At 57.0% G+C, this 16,105-nt stretch overlaps 5 protein-coding genes across 5 annotated transcripts; 3 read left to right on the forward strand and 2 right to left on the reverse strand.

The window, feature by feature from the left end:
- Positions 1-494: 494 nt before the first annotated feature.
- On the forward strand, positions 495-1,367 carry F5144DRAFT_543901 (translation initiation factor eIF 4e-like domain-containing protein; the record flags this gene model as incomplete). Its single annotated transcript, XM_066787276.1, has 3 exons — positions 495-689; positions 749-820; positions 879-1,367. 3 exons carry the CDS (start codon positions 495-497, stop codon positions 1,365-1,367), a joined length of 756 nt encoding a protein of 251 aa, XP_066649207.1.
- A 535-nt stretch (positions 1,368-1,902) lies between these two features.
- F5144DRAFT_598331 (uncharacterized protein) lies at positions 1,903-3,803 on the reverse strand (the record flags this gene model as incomplete). Its single annotated transcript, XM_066790934.1, has 3 exons — positions 1,903-3,126; positions 3,185-3,480; positions 3,581-3,803. 3 exons carry the CDS (start codon positions 3,801-3,803, stop codon positions 1,903-1,905), a joined length of 1,743 nt encoding a protein of 580 aa, XP_066649208.1.
- Positions 3,804-4,666: 863 nt separating this feature from the next.
- F5144DRAFT_638254 (bola-like protein-domain-containing protein) lies at positions 4,667-5,275 on the forward strand (the record flags this gene model as incomplete). Its single annotated transcript, XM_066792686.1, has 2 exons — positions 4,667-4,708; positions 4,780-5,275. 2 exons carry the CDS (start codon positions 4,667-4,669, stop codon positions 5,062-5,064), a joined length of 327 nt encoding a protein of 108 aa, XP_066649209.1. The 3' UTR covers positions 5,065-5,275.
- Positions 5,276-5,390: 115 nt separating this feature from the next.
- On the reverse strand, positions 5,391-7,327 carry F5144DRAFT_589273 (uncharacterized protein; the record flags this gene model as incomplete). The annotated part of the gene is made up of 2 exons (XM_066790020.1): positions 5,391-6,761; positions 7,316-7,327. The coding sequence occupies 2 exons, from the start codon at positions 7,325-7,327 to the stop codon at positions 5,391-5,393; spliced, it is 1,383 nt and encodes a 460-aa protein (XP_066649210.1).
- A 2,179-nt stretch (positions 7,328-9,506) lies between these two features.
- On the forward strand, positions 9,507-15,991 carry F5144DRAFT_67036 (uncharacterized protein). The gene is made up of 3 exons (XM_066793320.1): positions 9,507-9,808; positions 10,144-15,722; positions 15,779-15,991. Exons 1-3 carry the CDS (start codon positions 9,599-9,601, stop codon positions 15,876-15,878), a joined length of 5,889 nt encoding a protein of 1,962 aa, XP_066649211.1. The 5' UTR covers positions 9,507-9,598; the 3' UTR covers positions 15,879-15,991.
- The last annotated feature ends 114 nt before the right edge of the window (positions 15,992-16,105 follow it).

A 16,105-nucleotide genomic window follows, 5' to 3' on the forward strand; every position in this document is an offset into this window, starting at 1 on the left:
GCATCCGAAACTTTCTTATCTGCCCCTCCCCGTGACGATACACGTGACTTTAGAGTGGGATGACCCTCGCTGTCCTGCTATTTTCGAGTCCAGAGCGCTACTTAGTCAGTAAAAACCGGGGCGTGTGTACAATCAGCCGCCGTCACAGCGCCTCGCCAACCAAAGTTTGCGATCGCATCCTCTCTCCGCCCACCCCAGACGAACCATTTCCTCACAGCCTGACGACATTGCCTGGAGCACGGTCGTTCTTTCCATTCACAAGAGTGCAAACTGCAGTTGCCCACCGCCGATTAATCGAGCCTTCCGTCTCTCGCGACACTCGCACCTAACATCTACCTCTATCCGCATTTTCTGCGAAAACTCGCAGCAGCTTCAATCTTCGCAAAGCACCTCCGTGGGCCACACGATCCATTCCAAGTATCCGAACCTCGACTGAAGCGGGCTGCGTATTTCACGACCAGCTTACCTACGTGTCCACATCTCAACTTTCCAATATGGCGGAACAAGTCGATCTTACTACCATCCCCATCTCGCCCGATGGTGGAAACAACCCCGAAGCCGCTGCCAAGGAGGCCGCCGAGGACACCGATAAGACTGTTACCGTCTTCCACGACAAGGATAACTTCAACGTGAAGCATCCTCTCACAAATCGGTGGACTCTCTGGTTTACCAAGCCGGCGAGCGGAAAGGTTCGACCTTCTGTTCCATTACCCCGCCATGTTACCATTCTAACCAACCCCGCGCGTAGGGCGATAACTGGAATGACCTGTTGAAGGAGGTCATTACCTTCGAGTCGGTAGAAGAATTCTGGGGCGTCTACGTAAGATACCCCACAGTATCTGCGCTCGTGCCCGTTGTCTGTCTAACGCGGTAAATAGAACAACATCTCCGCTGTGTCCGACCTTGCCCTCAAGTCGGATTACCATCTCTTCAAGGAGGGTGTGCGGCCAGAGTGGGAGGACCCGCAAAACAAGCATGGCGGCAAGTGGTCCTTCCAGTTCAAGGAGAAGCGGACGATCAACATTGACGAGCTTTGGCTGCACACCATGCTTGGCGCCATTGGCGAGACGCTGGAGGATGAGGAGGACGGTGAGGTGATGGGCGTCGTTGTCAACGTCCGTAAGGCATTCTATCGTATCGGTGTCTGGACCCGAACCACGGGTCGCCACATTCCCGGCCGCGGCGACGGTGACATCGCCGGTGGCAAGGGTCGGTCGAGTGAGAAGGGCAAGGAGATCCTGATGTCTATTGGACGTCGGTTCAAGGCCGTTCTCAAGCTGCCCGCCAACGAGGTCATCGAGTTTTCGGGTCACACTGACAGCGCCCACAGCGGCAGCACCCGTGCGAAGGCCAAGATGGTGGTATAAGCGTGTATGGTAGTCACGGATGGTAGTCATAGGCATCGATGCCTGGGCCGCCCCCTCAGATATACTGTTAGCGCCCTTCCACATCACACTTTGGCATGGACGCGGGCCTGGGAACAGTCATGATCATGCCCGAACCACAACACAGGACGGGCCATGAGAGGATATGAGATATGCCGCAACATCTGCTTTGATGCGGCAGCGGGGGAAACGCAAGGCGCTATGGGCTGGAGCAAATCAGGTTCTGTTTGCGATTCATGTATGATGTCACCTTGAATGAGCCTCATATCTGCTAGTCACTTTATAAGCGAGGCGATTTTGTTGGTATCCAACCCCTCTGTTGTTGGCCCAATAGGTCCCAGTGGCACTATCCCAAGGCCTCTCTCTAAGTCTAACACTTGTTGTACAATGTATGCCCGCCCGCTGAACCAGCGATCTAATGATGATGCTGTCCTCTATCCACTTGCTGAGGACAAACTAGAAGATAGACGATACCCTTCTCCCGAATGCTTTTTCCCGGGTCTAAAAAACAGACTCTTTAAAGCTCGTCCCCGCTGAACTCATCCTGAAAGATCTCCTTGACCAGCAGCTTCTTGTTAATCTTCCCCATAGCATTCCTCGGGATATGGTCCACCACTTTCAGCACCTGCGGGATCTTGTAGCTGGCCAGGCGGCCCTTGAGCGCGCGGCGCATCTCGAGCGGCGACCAGCGGCCCTCGGGCAGGTGCTCGCGGTCGACGATGACCACGGCGCCGACCTTCTGCCCCCACTTCCCGCTGGGCACGGCCAGCACGGCCACCTCGGCGACCTGCGGCAGCGCGAGCATCTCGCGCTCCACCTCGAGCGCCGACACCTTCTCGCCGCCGCTCTTGATGATGTCGGCGCTGCGCCGGCCCAGGATGAAGTACAGGTGGTCGCCGCGGGCCCAGTCGCGCTGGGTGGGGGAGGTGGAGCGGCCGGCGCCGTCGACGGCGCGGCGCACGGCCACGTCGCCCGTCTTGAACCACTGGCCGCGGCCGTCCTTGGAGTCCACGAACTCCTTGGCCGTGGCCTCCGGGTTGCGCCAGTACTCGGCGAAGATGGTGGCGCCGCGCAGCTGGATCTCGCCGACGCGCTCGCGGCCGTCGCGGTCGCGCTCCGCGCCCCGCTCGATCACCTGGTGCGTGTCCACGTCGACGAGCCGCGCTTCTACGCCAGGCAGTGGCCACCCCACCGCGCCGTCGGCCCGGTCCGCCACCGCCAGTCCGCAGCTGAGCGCCATCCCGACCTCGGTCATGCCGAACCGCTCGAGCAGCACGTTGCCGCCGCTCAGGTCGGACCACGCGCGCTTGGTCGGGGTGGGGAGCGCGGCGGACCCGGAGATGGCGAGCCGCAGGTTGGCTGGGGAGATGGCGGTGCGCGTGGCACTCTGCATGTCCGGCGGGAGGGTCCGGTGGGTGGTGAGAAGGCGGGCGTAGATGGTCGGGACGGCGGTGAAGAAGGTGATCTTGCGGTGCTGGTGGTGTGGGGAGTCGGCGTTGTGGGTCTGATCCGGCGTGAGGAAGGGCGCGGCAAAGCGCCGCCAGACGGCGTCGGCGTTGAAGGGGAAGAGAAACTCGATTGTGCTGCCAGCGAAGAGGGGGGCGAAGATGGCGTTGATAGTGCCGTGGATGTGGTGGAGCGGGAGGACGTGGAGGAGGTGGTCGGAGGGGGAGTACTCCCACGCTTGGAGTAGCGATTTGGCCTGCGCTGTCATGACAGATTGGGGGAGTAGGACGCCTTTCTGTGAGGGGGGGTTAGCATGTGATTCAAGCTTCATCCGCCGAGATAACGGGTCTTACCGGTCGATTTGTGGTGCCAGATGTGTAGAGCATCATCCCGGCAGCCCCGGCGGAGGACTTATCCAGAGTGACCTTCTCATGTACCCCATTCCCCTGGAACTTATCCAACTGAAGGTAGGCAGGCTCGACGTCCAACTCGGTTTTTAATACGTCCCCCGCCTTTGAAGCGAACTTTGCCGAAGACAACAGCATCAAGGCCTCGCTGTGGTTGAGGATGTACTGCAGTTCTGGCGCGGGGAAGGCCGGGGATAGGGGTACTGCGATCGACTTGGCTGCAAGAATAGCGAGGAGGGTCACTTTTAGAAACCATGGTCAGCACATGCCGGTATGAATGGAGAGTGAACTCGACAAGCAGGAGGGGTTCAGAAGTTCGAGGTCGGGCAGTAATCGGCTTACCCACATAGTCGTAGCTGTTCTCGACCAAAAACGCAATACGTTCGCCATCAATGTCGTCCCTCCCGGCTGTCTCATACAGACGGTTCCGAACTTTGCAGACATCGCCCAGCAACTCCCCATATCGGAACCGGCGCCCGCTGTTCGAGTGGATAACGGCGATCGAGTTCGGGTCATGGCGGGCGATAGCCTCGAATACAGGCAGTCTCGGTAATGTTGACGCCATCCTCAGACCGGTAGACCTATATCTATTCGTACACAAAGGACGGAGGAAGGGGTGTGGTAGAGCAGTGGGTAGCCGGTGACCAAAGCTCCTGGCGAGGGAGAAAGCGAAGGACATAACACAGGAGATCCGAAACGCCAGGTTGAGGCAGGGGGTTGCCGATCGGCTTTTAAAGGTGTGTCACTCGCGCACCTCGTTGGAGTGCTGCTGGAAGACAAGGTGGGACGGGGCGGGATGTGGTAAAACGGAGACGGCCGGTAAAGCTGTAACGACTGGAAGCGTAATATTACAGGGGTCTAAACATTTGACAACACCGGCGAGCGCCACGGCTTTCTGATGCTTCTGATGCCGAGTCCGGGACGCATCCTACTTCTTCGCCCGGTGAAAGACCGTTAGCCGACAAATCGGGTTTGGGATGCTGGGTTGTGGAGCAGGGATTCCGAGTGCGGGATGGCGATGCGGATAACAAACCTGGAACCAAACTTTGAAAACCGACGGTGAGTTTTCTCGTTTGAGCCAGGGTACTGGCGCGCCTCTGGGGTGGGGTCACAGGTGCCGTGGGTGCGTGGAGATCTCCTGGGCCGTCGTCCCAGCGCTCCTGCGGCCGATGCAACGACAAGGATCACGCCGTTGGGACCTGTTTTATTGGGCAGCTGCCCAGCAGAATGCCCCACGGCGGGCTGCCAGCGGATTGATTTCCAGCGCCTGCAATTGCTGACGAACTTCTGTGGACCACATTCCGATTCGTTTTTGGTGAGCTGCCCGCCGTTCAAGTCGACGCAAGGCCCGAGGATCTTGCCCTACCTATGTTGCGCCAAGCTGCCTTTGGCTTCGCAAGAGCCGCCAGGCCGTTCAGGTTCTCTACAATGGCGTCACAAACTCCGGTCGAGGACGCCATCAGGCAAAAGGTACGTCGGGGCTCGTTTGCCCGTTTCCCGATCAGCCCCGAAACGGACCGAGACTGACCCGTTTTGCTCAGATCACCGCCGCCCTCAAGCCCACCACCCTCGACATCCACAACGACTCGCACCTCCATGCACACCACGAGCCAATGCAGGGCGTCACGTCCAAGGAGACGCACTTCCGAGTCATCATTACGTCCGAGAGCTTCCAGTCGAAGATGCAAGCGGCGAGACACCGGCTCGTCTACTCCCTGCTAAAAGATGAGCTCGCCCAAGAGGGCGGGATCCATGCACTCCAGCTACGCACAATGACTCCGGAAGAAGAGGTTAAGCGGAAAGTCCAGGAAGCCGAAGCGGAATGAGGTAGGGATGCAGGAGACAGACAGTCTCTTGCCGAGATAGCCCAACGACATGGAATGATACCCCGATTCTGAAGAACAAAAAATGCCATGCAACATTTCTAGTACCTATTGTATTGTACTGTATTATCAGGATTGATTGTGTAAGGCATACAAACCCGCCTTGACATTAATCATTGCAAACAATGGAGCTATGAAACCCGCCATTCGTTGTATTGTCATCTCTCCCCCTCCCCCCCCAAAAAAACATGGATATCGAGTCATTATCAATTCATCCACAGCCTAGCCAGCTCAATGCAACCAACGTGTCTCCCAGTACAGTATTTCGATTATGGTGGTGTCGACTGTTCGGGGGCGGAGCTCTGCGTCCTCTTTTGTATCAAAAACTTCCTAAACCGTAGAGCCCTCTTGTCTACATCTTTTGTCGCCGTTCTTTGCCGCTTGAACTCGCCGCCGGGTTCCGGAGCCGACGATCCTGCAGAAGCCCTGGGCGCAGCTTTGCGCTTCAGTACCGTTTCCGGTATGCTATCGGGGTGGCTGATCTGAGAGAGCATATTGCCAGGAAAAGTGCTGGCTACCGGTAGGTTGATTTTGGTCACTTTTGGCGGAGGTGAAGGCCTGGTGCGTGGCGGTGAAGAGTCGACCTGGGTCCGCAAAACCTCGAGTCCGCTGGGAGAGGTGGCTGTCAGGATGGCCGGTATTTCGGCTTGGGCCCGATGCCGATGGACTGAAGAAGTTCCGGAAACGTTCCGGCTAGCTGTCACCGGCGCATCGGTCTCTCGGTGCTCCTGCAAGGGCGGCATTGGCACGGTGGGATGGATGGACACTGTATGCGGCGAGGTTTCCCGGGCCACGGCATCCTGGTTTATCGCCGAGGGCGAACCAGGGGGTACATTTTGTGGCAATGGATGACCTGTGTCTATCGGGGCGGGTGGCAAGTGTACCATAGGCTTGTCGGCTGCCATCTTGCCTGGTACTTGTCGTGTTGGTCGCCTGCGGGCTTCTGATTTTTCGAGGGTTTGCTGAATGGCGCGGAATTCCTCCGGATACTTTTCGGTAACGTCGTTTATGTTGTCCTTAGTAAGAACTCCTTTGGTGTAAAGAGGCCTCGACACGTGTTCGTTGTAGAATTGAATCGCCGAAAGGGGGCGGGTATTCTCGTCTAAACTGCCGATGTATTTGAGGAAGTCGGTTGAGAATACTCGAATGAAGTCGTCATAGAGAAACTCGGGGAGGGCTCTGTCTTTTTGAAGCGGTAAAATACACATGGCGGCCCGAAGGAAAGTCCCAAGGCTGCCGCTGTAATCTGGATACGCCACGATGAAGGCCGTGTACGGAACTTGCGACGCAGGCCCGTTTGGCGGCGGCTTATCTGTAGAATTGCTGGATGCGTGATCGGTTGCTACCGGTTGCGGTGTAGCAGCAACAACTTCCTGCCTGTTCGTTGGCGTCGGAATAGGTTGATCCCCCGTTGATGGCACAACAGATAATCTTTCCGCGGGCTGATGGGGAAGCGGCGGTAGTACCGGGGACGACGGACTACCAACCGCACTGGATGGCTGAGGCAAGACAGCTGTACGGGCCTTCGGAACCGTTAACCCCGGAGCGTGTCTCTGCTCAACCAGGCCGGGGCTGCTGTAACCGGGGGCTTTCCAACGTCGGGAGCGTTTTGCTTGCGGTGCCTGGGCAATATCGGCCTTCTCGGTAATGGTGCAAGGTATTATTTGCGCAGAGGGCGGGGTGGGCTCAAGAGCGGCGACAGGTTCTCGGTTCACCGGCGCCAGGACTTCGGTGACAGCTTTGGGGACCTTAACCTCCAACCCTAGTTCCGATACGGCGCTATCGCTGGGGGGGAACTCCGTCAAGTACCTCGCCCGGGACAGATTATGGTCAGCGGCCGTAGAGTTGCGCTGAATAGATGAATGTCGGTTCGTGGTGCTTGTAGGCACATCCGGCTCCGCTTCCTCCTGCGGACATGGGCCACCGATGTGTCGCGAGGGAGACGGCGACCATGGTATAGGGGTTCCAGGCGTTTCTTCCTCCTCATCACTACTTTCTTTGGTATCGTCCAGAAGTTCCTTGGGCTCGATAGGTGATGCGGCACTCCGTGTCGGGGATGCAGGTTGCGATGAGAATGCTTCCTTCCTTCCAGCCGAAGCGGGCGAAACGGGCGGTGAGGACTGTGTGTTTCGCTCCGTCCGAGACTGAGGCCGAGGCTCCTTAACATGGTGTTCCCTCACATCCTCTAGCACACTTGGAGGTACATTGGGAAAGCCGGTCACAAACCAGGCATCTGGCCGGTCCAGCAACTTGCGCTGGTCTGAAGGAGGTTGGAGGTATCGACGGGGTATTCTTGTCTCATTGGCGAGATGGCCGGGAGACCAGGAAGTGCATGCTTCCGGAGCGGCAGCGCTACTGGCCCTCGTCATGGTCATACACTATCTCATCGCCGGGGAGATGTCGTCGATGCTGGAATGAATTGTATGCCACAGATGGTCGTCGCCATGAATCCGAGGCTAGAGTGAGTCGCCACAAAAAGAAACCATAATGCTTTTGAGTTTGCGGTAAAATCGGCCTTTCATCGACAACAAAACAACGTTACTCAAATAGTTCCGTGATATCGTGACAGGACGGCTGGTGGTCGCGTTGTCGTCCTCCTGAATTCGGGGGTCCGCGTTCGCTGAGCGTGGGGGCGCAAAAGTGGGTTGTGTTGCCGACGCCAAGTCACATGAGAGCCCCGCCAGCCAATGCCCAACTGCCCCACCCGCTAGCGGAAGAGACCCGATTGTGCCTCGACCCCTCGAATCACAACAAAATACAGGGGTATCTACCGACAAAGAGCCTGTATCTTTTGTAGAGATTACTGTTCCCTGCTTGTGACGACACCCTCTTAGAACCTGGTACACGCCCGATAAGCTGACAAGGCACCGACAAAGCATCGAGACTCGAGAGCAATCAGTCATTCTCACAACAAGCTTCTGGAACCGCCCTTGTTCCCTAAACCGATACCATTCTCATGTGGTCCGACCCGAGGCCTCGAAAAACCCCTATTACCCGTCTCTCTTTTCGCTTCACTAACAAAGACGATTTCGACCTTCGGAATGCCCACAGTCGCGCCGCACTCTGTGCCCCGCCCAACAACAGCACTCAAATCCAACTATTCATGATCCCGACCGCAAAAGCATGCGCTTGATTCCCATCAGTCGGGCTGCTTTGAAACACCCGTCCGTCGCGCCCTGAATAAAATACGGTACGATGGCTAGCACCAGCACTGGCGGTCTTAGGCAACCATCCCTCGGCCCATCAGTGCCGCCTTCACCCGTAAACTCACGATCACGTCGCGACTCGATCACTTCGCTTTCGGTGTCTTCGCATGCCGACAGGGCGCATGCCGAAAGGGAACACTTTTCCCTTAATCTCGACAGGATCCACACATCGGCCAGCCAGTCGGATGCTCTAACCACCTTTAACGACTTCGCACCGCCCCCAGGCTCGTTGCCTACCTCCGAGAGTAAATCGACCACCGGTGATCTTGTCCAGCAGGGACTAAGCGGGTTATATACACGTTTCAAGGAAGCCGTCGGCGCCGTAGGCAAGGGGTCCACGCAAGAGGCGGAAGATACCAACAACCAAGATGGCGCCTCCTCTAGGAAGAGCATCAGTACGGCCGCCGGCGCCTCGAAGCCATCGCCCCTTCCGAGGGGAGAGACCGGCGCCACAGCCTCAACGATGGAGTCTGGCACTATTTCGGATATTCAAACATCAGGATTGTCCTCTTCTGGGATACCGACCTCCGAGTCGCAGACAACTGCTCCACAATCTTCCAAGGCCTCTTCCATTACAACTGCGTCCAACCCGAAAACTCCTTCGACCAGTGTCCAAAACCTGTCGAAGATTGCAAAGACCGGGGCACCGGCCACCACCAACGCCTCCGTCGCCCCGGTCACGGCGCAGGGCCTCATGGATATGGAAGCCGCGCGGGGCGGGACGGCCCGCTTGGAAGACTTACCCAGCCGAACAGCAGGCCGTAGAAGCATAAGCAGACCAACTGATACGGCACCGAGTCCTTACCTCTCGGGGAATCCAAGTTTAGACAATGTAGCAACCGGTGATCGAATAATGCTGCCAAGCCGAGCGAGAAGGGAGGATGCCCTTAGCATGGACGGGAGCACCGATACGCCCCGAAGCCCCGTCCAACCTGTGGCTGAAGCGCATGCTTCCTCGTCAACTTCCCGTCCCCCTCCTCCGGATTCTATGCGAAAGCCTGCGGTGATCGACCGCATCACTTCGACTAGGACCAGGAGCCATTCGAGATCGTCATCGTTGGAACCCAGCGCTGCCGCGACACCCATCAGTACCTCGGCCCATAACTCAGTGTATCATGACTCCTTCACACACAATGAACGGCCACAGATGCTGCAGTCTGGCATCATGAGGATCCCGGGTACTACCACTAACGAAGGTGCCCCTGAGGTTGTTAATGCAAGGCTAGAGCGGATGCGAAAGCAAGTGCTGAGTAAAGAATTCTGGATGGCCGATGAGACCTGCAAAGAGTGCTTCCTTTGTGGCACGCCCTTCACTGCCTTCAGGCGCAAGCATCACTGCCGGACTTGTGGCTGCATCTTCGACTCGAAATGCACGTCGAGCATCTCGGGCCAAAAGTTTGGCGTCCAGGGTACCCTCCGGGTCTGCAAAACTTGCCTCAACGTCATCAACCGCCGCTACGACAGTGGCTCCGACGATTCAGGTAATGAGTCTTACCTTCCTACAATCTTTCACGCGGGCCAGCCGGTTAAGACTTCGCCGGCCTCAGCCCGGCCGCGGATGGACGACGAGGCTAGCATATCAGAGCGCACTGAACAGGCTGAGGACACCAGGAACGCGATTACGCCCATGATGGCCATCCCAGCAACGCGGCGGGTGGGGGATAATAACAGGCACTCAGCGGTCCTGGAGATTGACATGCCCCAACTCAGCCGGCCAGGCTCGTCGCGGTCATTGAAGTCTCTCTCGGCCACCCGGCCCCAGTCGGCAGGCCATCGCAGACATCACTCAAAGCACAACCTTCTGACAAGATTTAAGACAAAGACAGAGGACAGGGCCCCGTTCCGTACCCCGGCTAGCGAAGAGACAGCAAAAAGGGCCAACGTGAACGCCTTTCATGCCGACAACATTATCGACCCTGAATTGGCCGACTACATGTCCGATGAATCAAGCGAGGATGAACAGATGAGCAACATTTTTACCACCATGAACAGCGGTGACTTTCAACCGGCCAGCCTCGATCCTGGCCGAGCGAGCTTCGGTACCTACCTGAGCGCGGGGAGGAAACATCGATTTCGTCCAGGGGAGAAGAGCATTAGCGGATTCAGCCACGCGAGCCGCGGGTATGAGGAGGGCAGTGGCCTGCAGAATCTATCAATCCACACACGCCCGCCGCGACGGAGGAACCTCAGCATCGCGAGCGCGAGCATCCATCACCCGCGCTCCCCCTGGCCGAAATCTGCTGTTCTCAAAGGCGCCTCTGCCTCGGCCGATACTCTTTCCATATTTGAGAACGCCATCGAGGCCCCCGGGTTGAAGCGGAACGACTCTATGCGTGACGGGAAATCAACAGAGGAAAGCATGAACCCTGCAAGCCTCCAACACGTGAAGAAGCTCTTCCGGCAGTTACTTCAAGATGCCGAGATTCCCAATCCTGTGGGCTGGGAAAGAACTCTGGTTCCTATCCTAGACAGGTGCGCCGACGATGTCGACCCAGACATCCGCAACGGCGACGACATGGATATCCGGCACTGGGTGAAGCTGAAGCGGATCCCGGGCGGTAAGCCATCCGATACAGCCTATGTCCACGGGGTCGTCTTCACCAAGAACCTTGCGCTCAAGAGCATGCCACGCAAGATTCGCAATCCGAGGATTGTCATCATCACCTTTCCGCTCGAGTACCAACGCCACCCGGAGCAGCATTTTATGAGCTTGCAGCCAGTCATCGAACAGGAGAAGGAATACCTGAGGATGGTTGTCAACCGGATCCTCAACCTGGAGCCCCATGTGCTACTAGTGGAGAAGAGCGTGGCTGGGATTGCGCTCCAATATCTCTCGGAAGCAAACGTCGCCGTGGCCTACAATGTCAAGCCATCCGTTCTTGAAGCCGTGGCGCGCATCGTCAGCATGCCGGTCGTCTCGTCAATGGACATGCTCAGCCTGGGCGTTCGGGTCGGTATGAGCGAGAGTTTCGAGGTCAAGACGTTTGTGAACAACGAGATCAGGGGTAAGAAGAAAACGTACATCTTCATATCCGGTTGTCCAAAAGACCGTGGTTGTACCATAGCGCTTCGTGGTGCATCGACCGAGGTGCTCTCCCGGATGAAGCGCATCACCGAATTCATGGTCTACGTCATCTACAACCTGAAGCTAGAGTCCTGCCTCATGCGCGACGAGTTCGTGCAGATTCCAAATTCAGAACCTACGCTACCGGCACCGCCGACATTGCCCGTAGGGGAGAGCAATGACAGCCTCATGCTGCGTCCCGGTGGAGTCCCCGACCCCTCGAGCAGCCGTCCTGCCATTCTCATCACCCGGCAGAGCACAGAGAGTGGACACCTTTTACGGGGCAACGAGGGTGCGACTATCGCTGCTGACCCGGAACCGACCAGAACCGGCACCGACCTAGTTGCGCAGGCGCCAGCTGCTGAGCAGGACCAAGGGTCAATATCCATGCACGCGCTACACTCCCATGCACAGGTGCCCGATGACATACCCATGCCCGCCTTCCACAGCGACACGGTAGCAAAGTATGAGACAAGGATTCTTTCCACATCCCCGTTTGTCAAATTCAGGCAACCGTATCTGCTCATGAAGGCACGGGAGCAGGAGCGGCGCGCGACCTATCTGAGGCAGCTTCTTGAGCAGGAGCGTATGGATGGGTTCGGTGAAGACGAGAAGCAAAGCCCAGAGCCGTTTCAACTGGTCAAACCAGAAATGGTACGGGGGGTTGAACAGACGGCTCCCCGAAAGGTCATGGAGGTTCTCCACGCTGTTCATGATGCTGAATACGACAAAGCGTTACACAGCTACCGAACACAGGCGAAACAGTGGGAGGCGTATATCCACGGGAGCGCTGACCTCTTCGACCCCTACTCGCACCAGAACATCGTTGTCCTCTATTCGGTCACTTGCACGGCGACGAAAATCCCATGCTCGGAGCCCAGTCTTGTCGCGATCGAGTTTTATAACGAGCATCCCGACCCGAACGGAAGCATGGACCAGGATTGCACCCTCGGCCAATACATTGAAGACGTCTGCGAGGGCGCCGAATTCATTTGTCACTCCAACGGATGTGATCGGAAGATGTTTGAGCACCACCGCACTTATGTCCATGACAACGCCCGCCTCACCATCATTTTAGAAACGTCCCCAGCGTGGCCAGAAAACTTTCCAGAGAAGCCGCAGGATAACATCGGCGACAATGACGGGACTGGCATATGCATGTGGAATTATTGCAAGCACTGCAACAAGCATTTTGGCCTAATGCCCATGTCTGTGAGCACCTGGAAGTACTCGTTCGGTAAGTATCTCGAGCTCTCATTCTGGAGCAGCGGGCTTCAGTTGAACCCTCAGACCGAGTGTCCCCATGACCACCAGAAGGACCACATCCGGTTCTTTTACTATCTGCACCGCGACATCGCAGTGAGGGTACACTATGACCCCATCGATCTCTACGAGATTATCGCACCGCGGACGAAAGTTACGTGGAAGGTGGACTACGATTTGAGGCTCAAGAACGATGTCTTCATCAAAGCCGAAGACCGCTGGAATCGCTTCATGAATTCCGTCGGTGCTCGGCTCAAGAGCATCCGGATCGACAGCGTGCTTCCGGAGAAAGCAGAGGCCTGCAGGGCCGAAGTAGAAAGGCTCAGCAAAAAGGCCCAGGAGGACCAACTAGAGCTGATCCGCGCGCTCCAGGACACGTACATGGGCTCCAGGTACTACGAGGTCATTCCGTTCAACACCGTCATCCGCGAGATGCTCGAAAAGGTGACGGATTGGGATGCCGCGTTTACCATGTTCGAGGCCGAGTTCCTCTCCGACAAGGACGTTCGTCAGTTGACTATCATTCAACTGAAAAAGATTTTCACCGATCACGAGTCCAAGGAGTCTCTGCCTAGTACTGACGGGACTGCGTCGGTCGCATCCGAAGAGGACAAAACCACCCCCGCTACGTCCCCACCCGGTGGTTCCGAAGTTGAAGAGAATCCGTCTCAAAGTTCGGAAATCGAAATTAGCCAGCCGCAAGAGGCTCCATCTCCTGTTGTGCAACCCGTTCCGGCGCCAAAAGAAGGTGTCGCTGTCGAGGCGGAAGCGCTCTTGGAGCGGGTTGAACCCTTGGACCTCGCGACTCCAGGCCCGACAACCGCCACGAACACGAAAAGCATTCCCCCCGCTCCAGATCCCGCTCTAGAGGTAGCCAAGGCACCTAGCGACCGACCGTCCAGCTCAGCAGCGGCCACATCTAACTCTGCAATTGCCCTGGCAGCCCAAGCTAGTGCACTACCGCCTCCTCCCACAACCCAACTGTCGTTGTCAGAGAAAGTAGAGCAAATACGCCGGGAGCAACGGGCATTGGCCAACGAACCTAGAAACCTAGTTGCCGGTGGCGCAAACCCTACCAGTATTCCAAAGCCAACGCCGGAACGCGCCCTGCCTAGGAAGGTGGGCGCAGCCGTGTCGCCTCCGATGGTCCGGGCAATCTCTCACCCACCGGGGACATTGCCGAGGGCACAGTCTGCTATCGGCAAACTTCTGAAAGAACAAAAGGCTCAGGATATGGGCGGTGAAATACAAAGGGCATCGACGGAAAACATCCTCAAGGGGGAGAAGAAGTTTGTTGACCGAATCGGTCTTGGGGCCCTGAAGGGCCATCGTAAGGCAGGGCCTTCTGGGATCCCGCGATACGTCCATAAGAGGGAATCGAAGGTCTCGAGTCTCGCCCGCCACTTTGAGCAGCTGAGCCGAGAATTTGAAAAGGAGAGGTTGAAAGACCGCAAGCAGCGGGCGGCCAAGATGCACCACACCCGAGCATTCTTGCCGCGGTCTTCAACCAAGACCATAGTAGAAGTCTACAAAGACGTGGACCAGGCCGTGCAAGAGCCGGGGCCATCGGAGGAGGATCACCTTCTCGAGAAAGAGCGTGGCCAGAAGCAGGCGGGGACACGTCCTGGTACGGCAGATGTCGCACTTCCCGAATCGCAGCAAACTAAACCTTCGGGGACCGAACCCACATCGTCACAAGAGCTTCCGTCACAGCCAGACGAGAGTGTGGCGCAGACGGAGGCCGAGGACAGCCGGCAAGAGAGCCGGGTCGCTTCTGATGACGAGGGCGTAGAGAGCGATGTCGACCATTCGGCCATCACCCTCGACGATATCTTGCCGGACGTGAAGGAGATCGCCGACTCTCTAGAACCGAGCGAAGAAATACCGGAGGAGCTTCCGAGGCACCAGAAGAAGAGCCTCATGACCATGTTGACCAACTTCTGGGCCGAGCGCTCCGCCAGCGGCTGGCCTCAATTGGAATATCCCATCAATGCTACGGACCACATCTTCTTCGATTCGGACGTGATCATCAGAGAGGACGAGCCAAGCTCTCTCGTGGCCTTTGCCCTCAGTTCCGAGGACTACATGTCAAAGCTCGCGGAAATCCGGCAGCGGTGGGAGATGCCGGACACGGATGAGAGCAGCGACGGGCTGGAAATGAAACGACCGCAATCCTCTAATCCAGAGGCCAAAACCGCGGCAAAGGCCAGCAGGTACAACACGGAGCTCGAGAAGAGTCTTCTTCGGCCGACGGGTATGCATGTCAAGTACCAGTTCACCGAAGGCGCAGCGAGGATGACGTGCCAAATCTTCTACGCCGAGCAGTTCGACGCGCTCCGACGCAAGTGCGGCGTGGGCGATCGCTTCGTCGAGTCCCTTTCTCGGTGTCTGAAGTGGGACTCCAAGGGTGGCAAGACCAAATCGGTCTTCCTCAAGACTCAGGATGAGCGGTTCATTCTGAAATCTCTCTCCCCGAGCGAGACATCTTCGTTCCTCCGGTTCGCGCCCGACTACTTCAGCATCATGTCGGAAGCGCTCTTCCACGACTTGCCCACGGTTATCGCCAAGATGTTTGGCTTCTTCCGCATCTTCATCAAGAACCCACTGACCAATACCGAAATCAAGCTCGACCTCCTGGTGATGGAAAATTTGTTTTACGACCGCTGCCCGAGCCGGACATTTGACCTCAAGGGGTCGATGCGCAACCGCAAGATCCAGTCGACGGGCGAGCAGAACGAAGTGCTGCTGGATGAAAACATGGTCGAGTACATCTACGAGTCGCCGCTGTTTTCGCGGGAGCACTCGAAGCGCCTGCTCCGGGCGTCGGTCTTCAACGACACGCTGTTCTTGGCCAAACAGGACGTGATGGATTATTCGCTCATGGTTGCGGTCGACGAGGTCAAGAAGGAAATCTCTGTGGGTATCATTGACTGTATCCGGACCTACACCTGGGATAAGCAGCTCGAGAGCTGGATCAAGAACCGCGGGTTTGCGGGCGGTGGCCGGAACAGGCCGACCGTGACGAGTCCGCGCGAGTACAAGAGCCGATTCAGGGAGGCGATGGCGAGGTAAGCTTTTGGACCCTATAAATCAACCAAGGATTTTCAGCTAACAGTGATGACAGGTATATACTTCAATCCCCCAATTGCTGGCACACCTTTGGGAACCGGCAGGCCCCGAATACGCCAGCTACTCCGAGGCCCCGATTTGAAGACGACGCTTGACGACTTTCTGCGGAGCCATCCATGCAATAACACCTTTCAGCAAGCATGGGTATGGCCGGCGCATTATAGCGATGTTTGATGATTTTTAGCATGGCATAGCGATCATTTGGATGGGCTTTTTCTATGTGGGCTGGATTGGCGCTCATGGGATGGATGTTTCGGTGTGCGGGCAACCGCCTTTGCTATTGTCCATTGTTGCGGCGTTTATGGGGAAGTCGGGTTGGTTT

The sequence above is a fragment of the Chaetomium tenue genome, assembly GCF_020726465.1.
Source record: "Chaetomium tenue strain MPI-SDFR-AT-0079 chromosome Unknown F5144scaffold_1, whole genome shotgun sequence".
NCBI classification, from domain to species: Eukaryota; Fungi; Ascomycota; class Sordariomycetes; order Sordariales; family Chaetomiaceae; genus Chaetomium; species Chaetomium tenue.

What these genes read in the sequence shown, in the direction of transcription:
- F5144DRAFT_67036 (XM_066793320.1), top strand. Translation starts at nt 9,599, where the DNA reads ATGAGACCTGCAAAGAGTGCTTCCTTTGTGGCACGCCCTTCACTGCCT. An exon ending in CAGTGGCTCCGACGATTCAG is followed by an intron (nt 9,809 to 10,143) that starts GTAATGAGTCTT and finishes ACAAGATTTAAG; the next exon opens with ACAAAGACAGAGGACAGGGC. An exon ending in TTCAGGGAGGCGATGGCGAG is followed by an intron (nt 15,723 to 15,778) that starts GTAAGCTTTTGG and finishes CAGTGATGACAG; the next exon opens with GTATATACTTCAATCCCCCA.